At 36.7% G+C, this 21,064-nt stretch overlaps 2 protein-coding genes across 2 annotated transcripts; both read right to left on the bottom strand.

Moving 5' to 3' along the window:
- Positions 1–464: 464 nt before the first annotated feature.
- LOC141683642 (uncharacterized) lies at positions 465–1,895 on the bottom strand. The gene is made up of 2 exons (XM_074488387.1): positions 1,635–1,895; positions 465–1,577 (listed from the first exon to the last, which is right to left on the bottom strand). The coding sequence occupies exons 1-2, from the start codon at positions 1,893–1,895 to the stop codon at positions 465–467; spliced, it is 1,374 nt and encodes a 457-aa protein (XP_074344488.1).
- A 7,740-nt stretch (positions 1,896–9,635) lies between these two features.
- LOC141683634 (uncharacterized) lies at positions 9,636–10,142 on the bottom strand. The gene is made up of 2 exons (XM_074488369.1): positions 9,882–10,142; positions 9,636–9,824 (listed from the first exon to the last, which is right to left on the bottom strand). Exons 1-2 carry the CDS (start codon positions 10,140–10,142, stop codon positions 9,636–9,638), a joined length of 450 nt encoding a protein of 149 aa, XP_074344470.1.
- Between the last annotated feature and the right edge of the window lie 10,922 nt (positions 10,143–21,064).

The following is a 21,064-nucleotide window of genomic DNA, read 5'->3' as shown; positions in this document are numbered from 1 at the left end:
TAGCCAACATTGCTTTGAGGTGCTCGATCTCCGTATTAGTGTTGCCAGATATAAGAAGGTCATCAACGTAAACAAGCACCAATGTAATTTTCTCACCCGAGGTTTTTGTAAACAAGCTGTAGTCAGTTTTTGATTGCTCATAGCCAAGGTTCAGCAATGTTTCAAACAGTTTGCTGAGCCATTGGCGTGGTGCCTGTCTGAGCCCAAGTAACTCTAGGGTAATCATCAACTATGGTGAGAAAATGTTTATATTTTCCTCTTGTAGCCACTCTATAAGGCCCCCACGTGTCAACATATATCAGTTGAAACTTATCAGAAGCATGTGAATTACTCAAGTCAAATGAGAGTTTAGCAAACTTAGACATTGGACAAGTGACACATATTTTATCAACTGGCAAGGGATGGTGTCTAAGAAAAGGTATATACCTCAATTTGGTGATGGAATCATGTCACAATCATGTCTGTCACAATGCATAGTCTGATATTGGCTGCTTCGAGACAGAGTTAGCAGTGATCACAACAAGCTCATCCTTGAGATAATACAATACATTTTGAAGTGCACCATTTGCCTGTATTCGCTTTGTTGCTGCATCAATAATGGTGCATCCTTTTGGGTAAAAATGGACCACACAGTTGTTGTCCTCAGATAGCCTATGAATAGACATTAAATTATGTTGAAACTGAGGCACATAAAGAACCTTTTTCAAGACAAGAACACTTTTCAGTATTAAGTTTCCAATATGAGTAATCTTTGCACTGGCCCCTGTTGGCAGCTTAATAATTACATCAGGAGGAGCTGCTCGAACATTGCTCAGTATATCAATGCTAAAGGTCATGTGGTCTCTTGCACCAGAGTCAACAATCCAGGTTGTGTTATCAGTCGTAGACATATGACAAGACACCATTCCAGAGAAACAGTTTTCGAGCTCATCATCAGTAATTGACAAGGAAGCATTATTCGATACAGCTGTCGGAGGTAACATTTTCAAAAGTTGCTGCATTTGTTGAGTTGTCAAGGTCACATCAGGAGAAGCGCTCTCTTGTACAGCAAGGTTAGTACGCTTAGGCTGCTTGGGAGTAGTAACAATAGACTGAGGTTTTGAGGTGAGGGGTTTATACTTTCGATGCCAACGTGGGTAGCCAATCACAGTCCAACACTTATCCCCACTGTGATTCTTTTGCCCACATGCCTGACAAGCTGGTCCTTTATATTCATTCTGAGATCTGTCATACATAGCAGCAGCATCTTGATTTGCTGAACCAAACAAGTCCCTTTGTGATTCTTCTTGTTGCAAAGTGGAAAATGCAACATCAACACTAGGGAGGGGATTTTGCATTAAGAGTTGAGAGCGAAGAGCAACATACATATCATCAAGACCATTCAAGAATTGAAGAAGACGTGACTTAGCTTTATATTTATCAATAGCAGAAATAAAGGCTGTAACATCTGCAGCAACAGTGGTAATCACGGGGAGTGCATTCATGGACTCAATATCCTCCCAGAGGCTACTCAAGGTACTGAAATAGTCATTGAGTTTCATATTGTTTTGTCTAAGTGCATACAGATCACGAGTGGGCTTATATTTTTAAGACCCATTACTTAACAAGAAGCATTTTTCAAGCTGAGACCATACCTCAGATGCAGAGTTTATGAAGATGGACTGTTTAATACCATCAGCAACATTTCTATGCAACCATGAAACAACAAGGTCATTACAGGTGTCCCATTGAGCCGCTTGAACAACATCAGAAGCATATCTGGGAATAGATCCAGTCAAGAACACTAGCTTGCATTTAGCAGAGAGTTGAATTTCAAACGATCGTTTCCAAGATCTATAGTCTGAAACACATTGTAGCTTGGAGACACTTACAGATAATGTCGTGCCATTCACCATTTTGGGTAAATAAACACTCAAGCTTTCTTAGATCTGAAATAAAAACAGATTAAGAGATGATGAAAGAGTATAACACAAATTAGTTGAATTTAAAAACAAAACCAAATAAGCATAAGTAATGGCTCTGATACCATAAAGACTAATAGAGCAATATACAAATTTGGAAATGAGAAACAACCACAAATGTCAAAATGATAATTATTCAATGCCTTCAATCCATACAGCTTCCTTTATATAGCAATCAACAAACTAGAAATAGAGAAAGACAACCATGTCCTTATACTATCAGAGTACTTAAGCTAACAAGAAGGATAAAGGAGACAATTATGAGAATGTGGTCCTAGAGGTGGTTGTTGAGAGAATAGTGATGTGGCATGCAAGGTGGCACAGCAGCAACGTATGTATGATACCTACGGCTTAAGTATGTATGATACATACGGCTTATGAATCAGTGGAACATTCTTGTTCACAGATATTGTCATATGAATTTGACTACTGCAGCAGAGTTATGAATGGTTGAATACTAGATTTCTTCGGTGAACAGTGTGATAACTTTTATGTAATTTTTACATACAACAAACTCTTTTTCAAATGTCTAACAGTCTAAGCATTTAAAGTGTTTCACTATTTTGAGGAACCTAAATTGAAAGTCACACTAATGAATGTTTCCACATTGCACGGGATTGTAAGACATCCTATAGGATGATCATAGCCAAACTCTTGTTCAGCCCGCCTTAACAACTTTTGGAATGAACGATGTTTTAAATATGATAATGGAACAATGAACTCTTCCTTTCAGTTTTTCCGACATAAACAGCAAAGTGGCATTTTGGTAAATTTTTACTTTTAAGTTCAGCAAAGTGAATTCCCATGATATATATGTATCTTTGATAGAAGGAGGTATAGAAAATTAGAGCTACAATTACTCTCCAGAAATAATTTGCAATCTGATAAATTAATTAAATGAGCCGAGCCGAGTTATTTGTATGTTCGGCTCAAACTCGACTTATTTAGCTCGGAGTCGGCTCGAACTCGGTAACTCGACTTGGCTCGTATAAAATTTTTATATATAACAAATAAAATATTTACTAATCACTTGTATAAAGATTTTAAATTTTTTAATTAAAATTTAATACTTATTTTAAAGTAAAATGATTAATTTAATTAAAATTTAATACATATTTTAATAATAAATATATAATTAATTTAATACATATCACAGGAGCTTGATTATTTTAACAAATAATTTCTAATTAAAGTTAACTGTAAATTTCATCTCACACTTTTATTAGAGGAGTCTATGATAAAATCGACCAAAATTACAATTTCAAAAAAATTAAAATAGTGAGTCATTATAATATTTTTAAGAAAAAAATAAAATAGTTTTTAATAATTATATTTCCCGACCCCTTAAAGGGGCTTGCTTTCTTTATTTTATTTTATATGTCTTTTCTAATTTTAACCAATTTATCTTAAATATCAGAAATTACTATATCTTTGACAATCGACATCTACAATTTAAAAGTAATGTACGATTTCTAAAGTTATGAATGTCTAAATAATTTAAAATAAAATTAATTTTATTCTTAAAACTTGACTTGTGAAATATATTGATAAAATTACACCAATGGATTAAGAATCAAGTCTAGGGTGTGAGTGTGGGTATATAATTGTAAGATGAAACTAGTATTTGCGAACTATACCTTAGGTTGGGTCGATTAAAAAATATATGCGAACTTTTAGTGGACAACTAAACTCGACTCGAGTTCGGCTCGGTTGTTCGTGAGCAAACTCGTGTTCGACTTGGCTTTGCTCGGCTCGTTTATGATGCCTACTGCTTATGAATCAGTGGAACATTCTTGTTCACAGATATTGTCATATGAGTTTCACTAGTGCAGCAGAGTTATGAATGGTTGAATAGATTTCTTCGCTGAACAGTATGATAACTTTTATATAATTTTTACATACAACAAACTCTGTTTCAAATGTCTAAGTGTCTAAGCACTTATAAATGTTTCACTATTTCGAGGAACCTAAATTGAAAGTCACACTAATGAATATTTCCACGTTGCACGAGATTGTAAGATATCCCATAGGATGATCATAGCCAAACTCTCTTCAGCCCGCCTGAACAACTTTTGGAATGAACGATGCTTTAAATATGATAATGGAACTATGAATTTCTTCTATTCTATTGAGTAACCAGCTCATCTAAAATCTTAAGGTGTTAGAGGAAGGCCCCAATAGGATCATATATTTAACACTCCCCCTCACTCGAAAGCCCATTTATGGGTCGAAGAGTGGACCACCGGCTCCCATCTTTGGGGAATAATTGCCTTAATGTCCACAATAAATTGTGAGAATATTGGAGGTGGCTAGGAATTGAACCTTAGTCCTCCCGCTAACCTAAGCTCTGATACCATGTTGAGTAACCAGCTCATCTAAAACCTTAAGGTGTTAGAGGAAGGCCCAGATAGGATCATATATTTAACACTTTCAGTTTCTCCGACATAAACAGCAAAGTTGCCTTTTGGTACATTTCTACTTTTAAGTTCAGCAAAGTGGATTCCCTTGAAGTTAGGGTTGACTGTACTTTCATTTCTGTAAGAAATATTTCAATGAAATATTCTGCAGTTTCATGACATTATATTTTGTCACTGTTTGCATTCTTAAACAACTAACTTTTCCAGACATGTTAAACCTTGAATTTAAATGTTGATGCAGTTATAAGTTTTTTCATTGCCACAGGTTAAAAACGATTAAGCAACCAAATATATCTGTATTGGGACATTTTTTAAATTCAATAGTAAGGATTCTTATAGGATTTTTGGTAATTCTTATCGAATTAAATGGTTGGATTCCTCAGATTTTATACAGAACTAACTGCTCAGTACGGGAGTCTGAGTCACGTGGCCCTCGGAAATTATGACCAAAGTTGTGCACTAAGCCTTGATCAGTTTATCTAGTTAGGTAAGCCATTGACAAGTAAAACCAATTAGAGAGTACTTTAGCAGTACCATAAGGTGAGAAACAAGATTGTCAAGACTTGTCACTGTTGCAAAATGAAATAGAAATTTTAGCTATTAGTGCAAACATAGCCAAGTTGTTCCAGTTTTTAGAATTATGTAACCGACTTTGATGACCAACTCATCAAAAGCCAGCTATTGTATCAGACGAGTAGCTATAAATCCCTACGTATCTCCTTAATGTTGAGTTGCAAAACAGAGCCATGTGAATTCCAATGTACTATTGTTTACCACTAACCCCACAAGTAAGGTACTTGCACCACTCATGTTGTTGTCGAAATATAATCCCCTTACAAAGTGCATCTATATATACACTTGCAATTCATCTGATACTCTCATCAAAACTACCAAGCTCAATTATCTGAGATTTCTTCAATTATCAAGTCCTCAAGAGATCATTATTTCATATTCATTCTTCAGATCTATGGCTATCCGTATGCCTCTTATTAACCAAGCTAAACAAATTCTTCGAAGATCTTCCTTAACTGTCAGGCACACAAGTTCTACAATGTCAGATGTACCAAAGGGTTATTTTGCAGTCTATGTTGGAGAACAAGAAAAGAAGCGATTCATGATCCCATTATCATTCTTAAATAAATCTTCTTTTCAGAACTTGTTGAGTCAAGCAGAGGAAGAATACGGCTTTCATCATCAAAATGCTGGACTTACAATACCATGCAGAGAGGATATATTCCTTGATCTCACTTCTCATTTAGGGGGATTATGAGGCAGGATTGATGCTTCAGTTTTTTTACTGACTGCAACATGTACAGAATTGATCATCATACATTTTTGTAGACATTTTTCTTTGCTTTTTTGCCTTAAAGTAATAACTAGGGTTGGCTGTACTTTCTTTTCTGTAAGAAACTTTTTTTGAAATTTTCAGCAACTTGGTCCATAAGAAAGTGTAATTTGCAGACCTTTCTTTACTGGAAGACATTTACTGTATTTTTAAATAAATGTTTATCCAATTTGGTACTTTAGCATTCATCATTTTATCCGTATAGAAGTCAATGGTATTTAAGCTAACAAGAAGGATAAAAGAGACAATTATGAGAATGTGGTCCTAGAGGTGGTTGTTGAGAGAATAGTGATGTGGCATGCAAGGTGGCACAGCAGCAACGTACATAATCTGCATTACTCCCCTTCAGGCTGATCTGGAGACGCAGGGGAAGCTAAGCTCCAATCTTGTCCAGAAGGTGATAGTGTTGTTTCACTGAGAGTGGCTTTGTTAGTATGTCTGCATGTTGAGACCCAGAAGGCACATGAGAAGTTTTAATATCTCCAGCCTTTACTTTGTCGCGTATGAAGTGACAATCCACTTCAATATGTTTGGTTCTAGCATGCATCACTGGGTTGGCTGCAATAGAGAGTGCTGCCATGTTATCACAATGCAGAACTGTATGTGGCAAGGAGGAGAGGCCCATGTCTTTCAGGAGAGTAAATAACCACGTTATTTCACATGTTGTAAGTGCCATGGAGCGATACTGAACGAGTTACAACTTGTTGTTTCTTTGTTTGCCAACTCACAGGAGAGTCACCCAGAAGCAAACAAAAACCAGATGTTGATCGACGAGTTACCGGACAATTCGCCCAATCACTGTCTGAGTATGCTTGTATCGAGGGGCGGGATGCAGATAACAAGAGAACACCCTGAGACGGATTGCCTCCCAAATATCGAAGTAGTTTCATTGCTGCCTGAAGATGGTTGGCTCAAGATGTGCACAGCAAACACAATATCTGGACGTGTCACTGTCAAGTATATAAGTTTTCCAACGAGTCTTTGATAAGGATGAGGATCTGTGAGTGGCGTGCCACTTGTCGGAGTTAATTTCAGATGTGAGTCCATTGGAAATTTGAGGGATGATGCATTTGTCATGCCGAATTCATGTAGCAAATCCAACGTGTATTTCTTCTGTGAAACGAAGAAGCCAGCTGACGAGCGAGCAATTTCAAGGCCCAGAAAATAGCTCACTACACTCAGATCTTTCATATGAAACTGCTTAGCCAACATTGCTTTGAGGTGCTCAATCTCCGTATTAGTGTTGCCAGATATAAGAAGGTCATCAACGTAAACAAGCACCAATGTAATTTTCTCACCCGAGGTTTTTGTAAACAAGCTGTAGTCAGTTTTTGATTGCTCATAGCCAAGGTTCAGCAATGTTTCAGACAGTTGACTGAACCATTGGCGTGGTGCCTGTCTGAGCCCGTACAATGATTTTAAAAGTTGACCCACCCATTCGCCAGTTGACCAATTTGCAGCATGGGCAGACTCAGCAGTAATTCGCGATCTCATGCCACTGTACCCTTAAGGAAATTTCATATAGATAATTTCATCAAGATCTCCGTTCAGGAATGCGTTAGACACGTCCATTTGTACTGTTAATTTCGCGACTTGAGGGAATGTTTCTGCATAATCAATGCCATAAATCTGTTTGCATCCCAGAACCACGAGCCTTGATTTGTACCTTTCAATCATTCCATCAGGATTGTACTTAGTTTTGAAGAGCCACTTGCATCCAATGGCTTTCTTGCCTGGGGAAGTTTAGTAATTTTCCAAGTGTTGTTCTCTTCCAAGGCTGTTAACTCACTATTCATGGCTTCTCTCCAATTCTCGCTTTGCACAACTTGTTTAAAGCTGGTAGGATCATTGTTAATTGTCAAGTTTGCTGAGAAACACTGAAAATGATCATTTATCACCATGTCAACAATGCTTGCAACATTTGCAGATGTGTGCACACTGTTCACATAATCTCCCAACCAAGCAGGCTTATGAGTGACTCGAGAGGATCTCCTATTCAGGTGGTGATGTGTATGAATCATTGTTTTTTGTCTCATCAGTTGGCTGCCCATCCTCAAACACTATGTCATCATGGCAGTAGGCACTAGGCTGAGGCATCTTCACAGGCTTAGGTTGTATATAAGAATCTGAACTTGCACTATTGAGAGGAAAAATTGACTCATGAAAGATCACGTCACGAGAGATAAATGTCTTCTTGTTTGTAAAATCCAAGGTATAGCCCTTTTGAATAAACGGTTATCCAACAAAGACACACGGGACTCCCCTTGGGCCGAATTTATCACCATTTTGAGATGGGTTCGCAGCAAAGGCAAGGCGCCCATAGGCTTTTACACGATCATAATCCGGTGGTTCGTCAAACATGGTCTCGTATGGTGTTTTATTCTCCAAAACTGGTGTTGGAAGTCGGTTAATCAAATAAACAGCATCAAGGACACACTCACCCCAGTGTTCCAATGGCAGACCAGCTTGAAAATAAAGGCATCTAGCAACTTCAAGCACATATCTATGACGTCGTTCCACACGAGCATTTTGCTGTGATCGATTGACACATAAGGTTTGGTGTAATATTCCATTGTCTGCATAGAACTGTCGACAGTTTTAAATCACTAAACTTTGTTGCATTATCAGACCATATAGTTTGTACATTTCGTTTGAATTGCACACCATCATAGTTGCAAAAGGATTTCATGGTGGCAAGATAATTCTGATATCTGATGTAGGAGATATACCCAAGTAACTCTAGAGTAATCATCAACTATGGTGAGAAAATGTTTATATTTTCCTCTTGTAGCCACTCTATTAGGCCCCCACGTGTCAACATGTATCAGTTGAAACTTATCAGAAGCATGTGAATTACTCAAGTCAAATGAGAGTTTAGCAAACTTAGACATTGGACAAGTGACACATATTTTTTCAACTAGCAAGGGATGGTATCTAAGAAAAGGTATATACCTCAATTTGGTGATGGAAGCATGTCCCAATCATGTGTGCCACAATGCATAGTCTGATATTGGCTGCTTCGAGACAGAGTTAGTAGTGATCACAACAAGCTCATCCTTGAGATAATACAATCCATTTTGAAGTGCACCATTTTCCCGTGTTTGCTTTGTTGCTGCATCAATAGTGAATCCTTCTCGGTAAAAATGGACCACATAGTTGTTGACCTCAGACATCCTATGAATAGACATTAAATTATGTTGAAACTGAGGCAACAAAAAGAACCTTTTTCAAGACAAGACCACTTTTCAGTATTAAGTTTCCAATATGAGTAATCTTTGCACTGGCCCCTGTTGGCAACTTAATAATTACATCAGGAGGAGCTGCTCGAACATTGCTCAGTATATCAATGCTAAAGGTCATGTGGTCTCTTGCACCAGAGTCAACAATCCAGGTTGTGTTATCAGTCGTAGACATATGACAAGACACCATTCCAGAAAAACAATTTTCGAGCTCATCATCAGGAATTGACAAGGAAGCACTATTCGATGCAGCTGACTGAGGTAAAATTTTCAAAAGTTGCTGCAGTTGTTGAGTTGTCAAGGTCACATCAGGAGAAGCGCTCTCTTGTACAGCATGGTTAGCACGCCTAGGCTGCTTGGGAGTAGTAACAATAGACTGAGGTTTTGAGGTGAGGGGTTTATACTTTCGATGCCAACGTGGGTAGCCTATCATAGTCTAACACTTATCCCCACTGTGATTCTTTTGCCCACATGCCTGACAAGTTGGTCCTTTATATTCATTCTGAGATCTGCCATACATAGCAGCAGCATCTTGATTTACTGAACCAAACAAGTCCCTTTGTGATTCTTCTTGTTGTAAAGTGGAAAATGCAACATCAACACTAGGGAGGGGATTTTGCATTAAGAGTTGAGAGCGAAGAGCAACATACATATCATCAAGACCATTCAAGAATTAAAGAAGACGTGACTTAGCTTTATATTTATCAATAGCAGAAATAAAGGCTGTAACGTCTGCAGCAACAGTGGTAATCACTGGGAGTGCTTTCATGGACTCAATATCCTCCCAGAGGCTACTCAAGGTAGTGAAATAGTCATTGAGTTTCATATTGTTTTGTCTAAGTGCATATAGATCACTAGTGGGCTTATATTTTTAAGACCCATTACTTAACAAGAAGCGTTTTTCAAGCTGAGACCATACCTCCGATGCAGAGTTTATGAAGAGGATGGACTGTTTAATACCATCAGCAACATTTCTATGCAACCATGACACAACAAGGTCATTACAGGTGTCCCATTGAGCCGCTTGAACAGCATCAGAAGCATATCTGGGAATAGATCCAGTCAAGAACCCTAATTTGCATTTAGCAGAGAGTTGAATTTCAAACGATCGTTTCCAAGATCTATAGTCTGAAGCACATTGTAGCTTGGAGACACTTACAGATAAAGGACCATACGCCATTTTGGGTAAACAGACACTCAAGCTTTCTTAGATCTGAAATAAAAACAGATAGAGAGATGATGAAAGAGTATGACACAGATTAGTTGAATTTAAAAACAAAACCAAATAAGCATATGTAATGGCTCTGATACCATAAAGACTAATAGAGAATATACAAATCTGGAAATGAGAAACAACCATAAATGTCAAAATGATAATCATTCAATAATGCCTTCAATCCATACAGCTTTCTTTACATATAGCAATCAACAAACTAGGAATAGAGAAGGACAACCATGTTCTTATACTATCAGAGTACTTAAGCTAACTAGAAGGATAAAAAAGACAATTATGAGAATGTGGTCCTAGAGGAGCAACGTACATAATCTGCATTAGCCTTAAGTATGTATGATACCTACGGCCTATGAATCAGTGGAACATTCTTGTTCACAGGTATTGTCATATAAATTTGACTAGTACAGCAGAGTTATGAATGGTTGAATACTAGATTTCTTCGGTGAACAGTGTGATAACTTTTATGTAATTTTTACATACAACAAACTCTTTTTCAAATGTCTAACAGTCTAAGCATTTAAAGTGTTTCACTATTTCGAGAAACCTAAATTGAAAGTCACACTAATGAACGTTTCCACATTGCACGGGATTGTAAGACATCTTATAGGATGATCATAGCCAAACTCTTCTCCAGCCCGCTTTAACAACTTTTGGAATGAACGATGTTTTAAATATGATAATGGAACAATGAATCTCTTCCTTTCAGTTTTTCCGACATAAACAGCAAAGTGGCATTTTGGTAAATTTCTACTTTTAAGTTCAGCAAAGTGAATTCCCATGATATATACGTATCTTTGATAGAAGGATGTATAGAAAATTAGAGCTACAATTACTCTCCCCAAACAATTTGCAATCTGATTAATTAATTAAATGAGCCGAGCCGAGTTATTTGTATGTTCGGCTCGGACTCGACTCGTTTAGTTCGGAGTCGGCTCGAACTCGGTAACTCGACTTGGCTCGTATAAAATTTTATATATAACAAATAATAAATATTTACTAATCACTTGTATAAAATTTTAAATTTTTTAATTAAAATTTAATACTTATTTTAAAGTAAAATGATTAATTTAATTAAAATTTAATACATATTTTAATAATAAATAAAATAATTTAATACATATTACAGGAGCTTGATTATTTTAACAAATAATTTCTAATTAAAGTTAACTGTAAATTTCATCTCACACTTTTATTAGAGGAGTCTATGATAAAATCGACCAAAATTACAATTTCAAAAAAATTATAATAATGAGTTGTTAAAATAAATTATAACATTATAATATTTTTAAGAAAAAAAATAAAATAGTTTTTAATAATTATATTTCTCGACCACTTAAAGGGGCTTACTTTCTTTATTTTATTTTATATGTCTTTTCTAATTTTAACCAATTTAACTGAAATATCAGAAATTACTATATATTTGACAATCGACATCTACAATTTAAAAGTAATGTACGATTTCTAAAGTTATGAATGTCTAAATAATTTAAAATAAAATTAATTTTATTCTTAAAACTTGACTTGTGAAATATATTGATAAAATTATACACCAATGGATTAAGAATTAAGTCTAGGGTGTGAGTGTGGGTATATAATTATAAGATGAAACTAGTATTTGCGAACTATACCTTAAGCTGGGTCGATTAAAAAATATATACGAACTGTTAGTGGACAACTCAACTCGGCTCGAGTTTGGCTCGGCTCGGTTGTTCGTGAGCAAATGGCTTTGCTCGGCTCGTTTATAAACGAGTCGATCGTGAACATTTTATTTTGGCTCAGTTTTTAAACTCGGCTCGGCGCGGCTCGGCGAGGCATAAGTGGAATGCTTGTGTGGCCTAGTGCTAGTGGGAACTCTTATATTTTTCTTTTCTAGTACAAGTTTAATTATTTATATTGATTATTTAATTATTAATATAAAATATATTGAGTAAGGATTATTTTAATCATACTCTGAATATATTTTGTAATATTAATATTAATTAATCAGGATATAATATAAATAATAAGGAAAACCCATTTTGTTTACTTTTTCTGTTTTGTTACTTGGTGTACCACATCAAGTAAAATAGAAGAAGAGCAACTTGAGATGCCTATATGAGAGGTATACTTGAGATTAAAAGGACACAAGTCTCGGTGCCTACATCGCAAACATATATGAGTTGCATAGGTTTTTTGGGCAAACTGAGGTGCGAGTCGCCGTTGATCATTGTTGGTTATGTGGCCAGATTGATCTGTTGCTGTTTTATTCTGGAAGCGATATTGCTGCATTCCATCACAGCTTAAGTGGGGGCAATAATCTCTTCAAGAACAGTCAAGTCCTCTTGAAGGGTTTGGCGACTCAGCTGTTGTGTTCTTCTTCTTATCAGAATTTGGAAAGCGATAAGAGATAAGTTTTCTTTACTTTATTTGTCAATTACAGTCTTTATAGTTTGTTATTGCCTTCGTGTTTTATTTCATTAGTTGGTTATTTTCCATGTTCTTGTTATTATATATATAACTGCCCATTGTTGCTGTGTAGTTAGAATTATACCCAACAATCTTGAAGAGATTATCTGTGTTATATATTAATTAGCAAGATGGTTAACGAAACTGGTGATGTTCCTAAAACTGTTGAGACTGGTTTTGGTTCTGGTGGTACTACTACCATTGACTGGACCACGTATCGTTTTCCCCATCCAATTGATTTATCGGGTATGCCTAATAAATTTAGTGGTGGAGCTTCTTTTTCTCTTTGGCAGAAAAAGACGAAGCTCTAGTTAACGGTTGAGGGTCTATTGTTAGTGGTACAGTATGATCCTCCTGGGTTGGATCAAGAGAAAGCTGAATCTGTTAAGGTTTATGCTTTATGGGCTGAGAAGGATGGGGTGGCTAGGGCAGCCAATTTTGGCATCCTTGGAGAACACCTTGTTCGATGTTTATTCATCAGATGCCTATACTGCTAAAGTCTAATGGGATAAGCTGGACCAAACCCATAATACTGATTCTCAAGGATTTGAGAAGTATTCTATGGCTAGGTTTCTTGATTTTAAGCTGGTGGATGGAAAATCCATGACTGAACAGGTTCATGAGTTTGAGATGTTAGTTCATGATTTGGGTGAGTCCGGTATGGTCTTGCTTGAGAAGTTTCGAGTGATGTCTGTGATTGAAAAGCTCCATAAGGCTTGGGAAGAGTTTGCTCTCTCCCTGAAAAGACAGAAAGGAGAGATCACATGGACTAACTTGATGTTGGACATCTCAGTACGGGAGCAGCACAAGTCCAAATAAGGACATGTGTTGCCTGTGGAACATGGGAGCTCGAAGGTGAATGTAGTGATTGTAGGACAGAAAAGAAAGGTAGTCACTAAGAAGGCTAACACTAAACCTGACAAGAACAAGGCTAAGAAACCAAAGGCGAACAAACCATGTTGGTCTTGTGGACAGGTTGGTCATTGGAGCAAGAACTGTCCAAGTAAGAAAGCTAAGAAAGCTGGAGTGGTAGCTCAAGCAAATATTGTGCTTGGACTTGGAACCACGAATGGGCCAGTAGCTAACATGGTCATTGGTGAGGTTGTTGCCTCTGGAACCGATGACGGGTATGTTACTTACAACCCTGTACTACTTTTCACTTATCTGTCATATGAGTGGTTGATTGATACTGGAGCTAATGTACATATTTGTGCTGATATTAGCTTGTTTGTATCTTGTCAACAGAGTCATGGAGTGACAGTGACGATGGGAATGCTAGTGCTGCACAAGTGCTTGGAATAGGAAACGTAGACCTGAAGTTTGCTTCTGGGCGGATTCTATCTCTCACTAGAGTGTATCATGTTCCCTCTATTCGTAGAAATATTATAAGTGGAAGTTGTTTAGTTAAAAACGGCTTTGAACTTTCTTTGAAGTGTAATAAAGTAGTTATTACTCATACTGGTACATTCTTTGGCAAGGGTTACTTGTCTGATGGTTTGTTTTTAATAAATGTTGAACCCGTTTTGGGTGGTTTTATTAATGATAGTGTTGCACCTTCTATTAATTGTGTAGAATCATCTGATTTGTGGCACTTACGACTTGGTCATTTAAATCTTGGTGCTCTAAAGAATATGTTGAATTTAGAGTTGATTCCAAAATACGCCATTGATAAGAAATCTAAGTGTCAAGTGTGTGTAACTGCTAAACAAACAAGGAAACATTTTTATAATGTTTTTAGGGATTCAGACTTGTTAGATTTAGTGCACTCAGACATATGTGAATTTGGTGGTGTGTTGACCAAGGATCACTGTAGATATTTCATTACCTTTACAGATGATTGTAGTAAATATTGTTATGTTTATTTGCTTAAACATAAGAATGAAGCACTAGATAAATTCATTATGTATAAAAATGAAGCTGAAACACAAATTGGCAAAGTACTTAAACGTTTGAGGTCTGATAGAGGTGGTGAGCATACGAGTACCTTGTTTAATGAATTTTGCGCAAACAATGGTATAGTTCATGAGGTTACTCCACCATACACACCTGAGTCTAATGGGTGGCAGAACGAAAGAACAGAACTTTTAAAGACATGATTAACAATATGCTAATTAATTCTGGGTTGCCTAAGTACATGTGGGGAGATGCTCTGAATACGGCTTGCCATATTCTGAATAGAGTCCCTCTGAAACATATGGACAAGACACCATATGAATTATGAAGAAAGCGTAGGACAAGTTTGAGTTATCTTCGTGTGTGGGGGTGCCTTGCTAAGGTGCTTGTCTCTGAACACAAGAGAAAGAAACTGGGTCCGAAACTGTTGATTGTATCTTTTTGGGCTATCTTGAAACCACAACTGCTATGAGATTTTTAGTATTAAAATCTGACATAGATGGTATTGTGGCGAATACGATAGTTGAGTTTCATGATGAAACTTTCTTTGAGGAAGTATTCCCAATGAAGACTGGTATATCTTTGGGTGGTTCTGAGGATGATCCCACTCACACATCAAGTTCTATTCCTGATCATGTGGAAAAGATGACAAATATGGGGGTGGATCCTGGTAGTAGCTCTACTCCTAACAAAGTAGAGGAACCTAGAAGGAGTAAGCGTTCAAGGCTAGTCAAGGACTTTGGAAGTGATTACATCACTTACAATGTCGAGGACGAACCTTTAACTTTCCGTCAGGCCATGGATTCTTTGGAATCAAGGTACTGGAAAGGCGCTGTGAAGAGTGAGATGGACTCTATTGTTTCTAATGGAACATGGGAGTTAGTCGATCTCCCTCCTGGGTGTTCTACTATAGGATGTAAGTGGATTTTCAAGAGGAAGTTAAACCCTGATGGTTCAATAGATAAGTACAAGGCTAGGCTAGTTGCTAAGGGCTTTAGGCAAAGAGAAGGCATTGATTATTTTGATACATATTCTCCAGTTGCCCGAATGACAACAATCTGAATGCTTATTGCATTGGCTTTTGTACATGGTCTTATCATCCATCAAATGGATGTAAAGACGGCTTTTCTTTATGGTGACCTTGAAGAAGAGATTTATATGGATCATCCTGAGGGATTTGTTGTATCTGGTAATGAGAGGAAAGTATGTAGACTAGTCAAGTCCATCTATGGCCTTAAACAAGCACCTATAGACTGGCAAAAAAAAAGTTTGATGAAACTGTTTTAGACTTCGAGTTTTTAGTTAATGAAAGTGACAAGTGTGTCTACTATAAGGTTAGAGGTAATGATTGTGTGATCGTGTGCTTGTATGTAGATGATATCTTGTTGTTTGGAACCAATATTGAGATTATTAACAAGACAAAGAGTTTCTTGAAGATGCACTTTGAGATGAAAGATATGGGTAAAGCTGGTGTGATTCTTGGGATCAAGTTGACTCAGTCAACTGATGGAATAACTTTGTCACGGTCTCATTATATAGAGAAATCTATACTTGAGATGTATGGTTATTCAAATTGTAGAATCGCTAGTACACCATATGATTCAAAAGTTGTCTTAGTTAAGAATAGTTCAGGAGTTCCTGTGTCTCAGTTAAGGTATTCTTAGATTATTGGGAGTTTGCAATATCTTGCTAATGTGACTAGGCCAGATATTTCTTATTCTGTGTCTAAGTTGGCTAGATATACAAGCTATCAAAATAAGACTCATTGGGAGGCACTGGATAGAGTTCTTTGATATCTGAAGGGAACTATGTCCCTTGGCTTGCATTACCGGAGATTTCCGGGGGTACTCGAGGGGTACAGTGATGCAAGTTGGATAGCTAAGAAATTGGTTCCAATGGAGTGACTGGATATGTGTTTACCCTTGCGGGTGGAGCAGTGTCCTGGAAGTCTTCTAGACAGACTTTGATTACTCGGTCTACTTTTGAGGCTGAGTTGTGTGCACTTGATGCCACGGGGACGGAGGCTGAATGGTTACATGGACTCGTGAGTATGTTACTTGTATTAAGTAAGCCGATTCCTGCCATTTCTGTTCATTGTGATAGCCGTACAACTATCGACAAAGTCAGAAGTGTAAAGTATAATGCTAAAATAAAGAGACACATCACAGTTAGACTAAAGTCTATAAGGGGTCTTGTGTCTGATAGGATTATTGCTATAGAGTTCATAGGAACTCAGGATAATATAGCTAATCCGTTGACTAAAGGGATTGAGCATGCTATAGTCCTTAAGTCGAGGTTGGGGATGGGACTGGTAACCCATCATAATTCATCAACAGCGGGAACCCAATACACCTGAGAGGAGATCCCTCGAAGTGTATTCAATGTGGTAATAACAAGTTGTAAGGATAAATTGGTAGTACCTCTACCATATACATTTAGATACTTATATATCTGAGTCTATTCCCTATAAACCTTAAGAGGTACTTGAACTGCTAGTTAGCAAGAGTTATTTGAACTCTGAATGGGGTCAAGTCGTTTGACGAGATGATAGCAGTACATCTCTGGAGATGCCCAGCTAAGCGAATGTAATTGTGTGGTCGCAATTAGAGGAAAGGGTTATTCCTCGAAACATTCGACGAACAGGATCGAGACATGAACATTAACGTCTCAAAGCCGTAGATTGGCACCATAGCCTTTGACTTGTCGTCGTCTATGGAGTGTGGTTACACCCAACGGATAAAGATTCAAGGTGAAACATTCCATCTGTATCCTGTAGCCATCGAAGTAGAGGACTTAGGAGGGTTCAAACCCGGGAGGGTACCGACTCTGAAAAGCAAGTCATGATAAAATCTGGTATGCAATTTAATTATGGATTTGTGGGGGATTGTTAGAAAATGGAAAGTTTAAGGCATATTTTATATATGTTCTTGATATGATTTCCGGAAACTAACACTTGGAGGTTGTTCCTTGACATGAAGACTTAAACCTTCATATTTGGATCTAAGATATTTTCTTAGTGGAATCCATGAATATATTGAGACAAAGTTGCTTGTTTGAAATGGGTTATGGGGATTTTGTCCCACATTGGTATTGTAAAAGAAAGATATTGAGTTTATATAGCATCTTGTGTTAGTGTTGTTTACAACTACTAGCATAAGTGGAATGCTTGTGTGGCCTAGTGCTAGTGGGAACTCAACCCGATTGGGAGTCAGAGGAAATATACTGAGTAAGGATTATTTTAATCATACTCTGAATATATTTTGTAATATTAATATTAATTAATCAGGATATATAAATAATAAGGAAAACCCATTTTGTTTACTTTTTCTGTTTTGTTACTTGGTGTACCACATCAAGTAAAATAGAAGAAGAGCAACTTGAGATGCCTATATATTGAGAGGTATACTTGAGATTAAAAGGACACAAGTCTCGGTGCCTACCTCGCAAACATATATGAGTTGCATAGGTTTTTTGGGCAAACTGAGGTGCGAGTCGCCGTTGATCATTGTTGGTTTTGTGGTCAGATTGATCTGTTGTTGTTTTATCCTGGAAGCGATATTGCTGCATTCCATCACAGCTTAAGTGGGGGGCAATAATCTCTTCAAGAACAGTCAAGTCCTCTTGAAGGGTTTAGCGACTCAGCTGTTGTGTTCTTCTTCTTATCAGAATTTGGAAAGCGATAAGAGATAAGTTTTCTTTACTTTCTTTGTCAATTACAGTCTTTATAGTTTGTTATTGCCTTCGTGTTTTATTTCGTTAATTGGTTATCTGTCATGTTCTTGTTATTATATATATAACTGCTCATTGTTGCTGTGTAGTTAGAATTATACACAACAATGTGGTCCTAGAGGTCGTTGTTGAGAGAATAGTGATGTGGCATGCAAGATGACACAACAGCAACGTACATAATCTGCATTAGCCTTAAGTATGTATGATACCTACGGCTTATGAATCAGTGGAACATTCTTGTTCACATATATTGTCATATGAATTTGACATAACTGGTTGAATACTAGATTTCTTCGGTGAACAGTGTGATAACTTTTATATAATTTTTACATACAACAAACTCTTTTTCAAATGTCTAACAGTCTAAGCATTTAAAAAGTTTCACTATTTCGAGGAACCTAAATTGAAAATCACCCTAATGAACGTTTCCACATTGCACGGGATTGTAAGACATCCCTTAAGATGATCATAGCCAAACTCTTCCTCAGCCCGCCTCAACAACTTTTGGAATGAACGAGGCTTTAAATATGATAATGGAACTATGAATCTCTTCCTTTCAGTTTCTCCGACATAAACAGCAAAGTGGCATTTTGTAACATTTCTACTTTTAAGTTCAGCAAAGTGGATTCCCATGATATATACGTATCTTTGATAGATAGATGTATAGAAATTAGAGCTACAATTACTCGCCAGAAACAATTTGCAATCTGATAAATTGAATGAGTAAGAGATGAGATGAGTCGTGACGAGGATTGCCTTTGTATAAATAGTTGTGTCTGTAATAATATTACAGGTGAAGTTAAAAAACAGCACGGTGAATCCAAAGGAAATGCATATTTGGGGGACAGTTTCTTAACTTAAGGCAACTAACAGAAGTATGCAGTACTTGAACCTAGGATCTCCCCTAAACGGCCATTTTTGTTGTTTATGGAGGTTGTACAGGAACATAAACCTTCAACAAGTTTCCTTTTCCCTAAATTATTAGAAAAACGATAGCAACAAGTTCATTATGATATTTCCTTTTACTGTCAACTTTATGCTGTTATAGATAGATTCCCGCCACTTATAGGTGTTATTAACTTTCATAACGAACATAAAGACGTATTAATTAATTGTAATGTATATTTATAATGCCAGTAACATAGGATTCACCATCTTGTTTTGATTCCCCTGCAGATATAACAGTCCTCGAATCATCACTGGACCTACTTATAGACTGAATCTTAAAACTCCACTCGATTATTAATATTCAAGCTTTTCTAGCCGGTAGCTGTCTTACATTGTATATCAGCATCAGCTTCCTGATATTTCCTAAAAAAAATCAATAAATTGACCTTGAGGACACTTGTTTTTTCTGTTGGAAAGGCAAATAAAATAGATTAGTTTGTACTTGATTTATCATACTTAAAACTCCATTCTGTTAATTATCTTATGCTCCACTCTTGCACAAAATTGAAAATCTGACAAGCTTTATTATCTTGCTTGGATTACAGGTAATTACCTGTTTATGCTCAATAAGAGTAAAGAAAGAGTTCAAAAACTACCTTTATCATACTTAAAGCACAATGCATTTTCTTGAAAGCCAAAAAGAATTTTAAAGAAATCAAGTTACTCTTAAATAGATCGTTAACATGATGATAAAGAAAATTGCATGGAGTTAAGAAGTTTATAATTTTGTTATTTATAACAAATGCCTCATATGTTGTGATAATATTGTACCTTCTTGAATTTTGAACTCGATATCTTGAGGAAAAGCTATAGGTACTTCATGATCATCACACTCTCAGATTAAATCACAAACACATTTTTATGTGGTCTGATGAAAGCTTGACAGAGCGTTAAATGGATGTACTTGGAAGTGTTAGCGAATTTTAAAATATGAACTTGGCAGATTCTTACTGGCCGCTTATTCTGCTTAGACAGATTCTTGTTCATAAAGAGTTCATAAAGCGTTAAATCATGTATTAGGATTTAGGAATAACTTTTATGTAATCTGTTTTGATTTCATTGATATTAATAAAGACTTATTTTGTTTTTATTACGGACTTTATCTATTTAAGCGTTTAAATAAGATATACCATAGTTTGGAGTAAAGCTTTTTATGGATTATGATGAGATCATAATAGTGAGACCTAAAAAGATGATAACTCTAAACTTAAATAGTTCCTGGTCATAGGATTACTAACTGGTAATTAATAATCCGCAAAGATCGGTACATACTATGCTTGCTTCATTATGAAGGATGTCTGTTCTCATAGACATTTGTGTGGTGACACTATAGCTAGTATGTAGGTGCTTATTATAGAATAAGTTCACTGAACATGACTCGCACAGCTGAACAACTGATGGAGTTCACTCACGTGTCAGCAGTTGTTCACATAGTGATAGTTGTACAAGTTTCCTTAGACTTGAGGTCATCATAGTCATCTTGTGTACACTGAACTATGCTTTGGTTTAGTTCTTAGTCTCCAGGGACAATTATTAGGGCTCTTCTGGGTATAGGAATTTGTACACGAAGATAGTGTATGATCAATAAAGGATTCACCCCTTCCAGTGAAGGAAGCGAATGTTCAAGGCTGATCCACTTATGCTAGTTCAGGAATCTCTGGCTAGAGTAAATGAAATTAGAAAGGAGTTTCTAATTTGCATAGAACTACGCATAGTAAATGGTAAGCAAACTGATTGAATTAGATAGGCTTGACACGAGATCCATGCCTTATATTTAATCGGGACATTGTAGGGTAGAAGGAGTTTATTGTACGGTAACTATTCACTGACAGGTTCTTGGTATTCTAAGCAGT

This window comes from Apium graveolens, chromosome 9 (assembly GCF_009905375.1).
Source record: "Apium graveolens cultivar Ventura chromosome 9, ASM990537v1, whole genome shotgun sequence".
In the NCBI taxonomy this organism is placed as follows: domain Eukaryota; kingdom Viridiplantae; phylum Streptophyta; class Magnoliopsida; order Apiales; family Apiaceae; genus Apium; species Apium graveolens.
Note: the sequence above shows the minus strand (reverse complement) of the source record. Positions and strands in the feature narration are given on the sequence as shown.

Bases quoted from the DNA above. Each gene is read 5' to 3' on its own strand.
- LOC141683634 (XM_074488369.1), bottom strand. From the start codon at position 10,142: ATGGCGTATGGTCCTTTATCTGTAAGTGTCTCCAAGCTACAATGTGCT. The intron at 9,825-9,881 runs GTATGGTCTCAG...TAAAAATATAAG, and splicing joins TCATAAACTCTGCATCGGAG to CCCACTAGTGATCTATATGC.
- LOC141683642 (XM_074488387.1), bottom strand. From the start codon at position 1,895: ATGGTGAATGGCACGACATTATCTGTAAGTGTCTCCAAGCTACAATGT. The intron at 1,578-1,634 runs GTATGGTCTCAG...TAAAAATATAAG, and splicing joins TCATAAACTCTGCATCTGAG to CCCACTCGTGATCTGTATGC.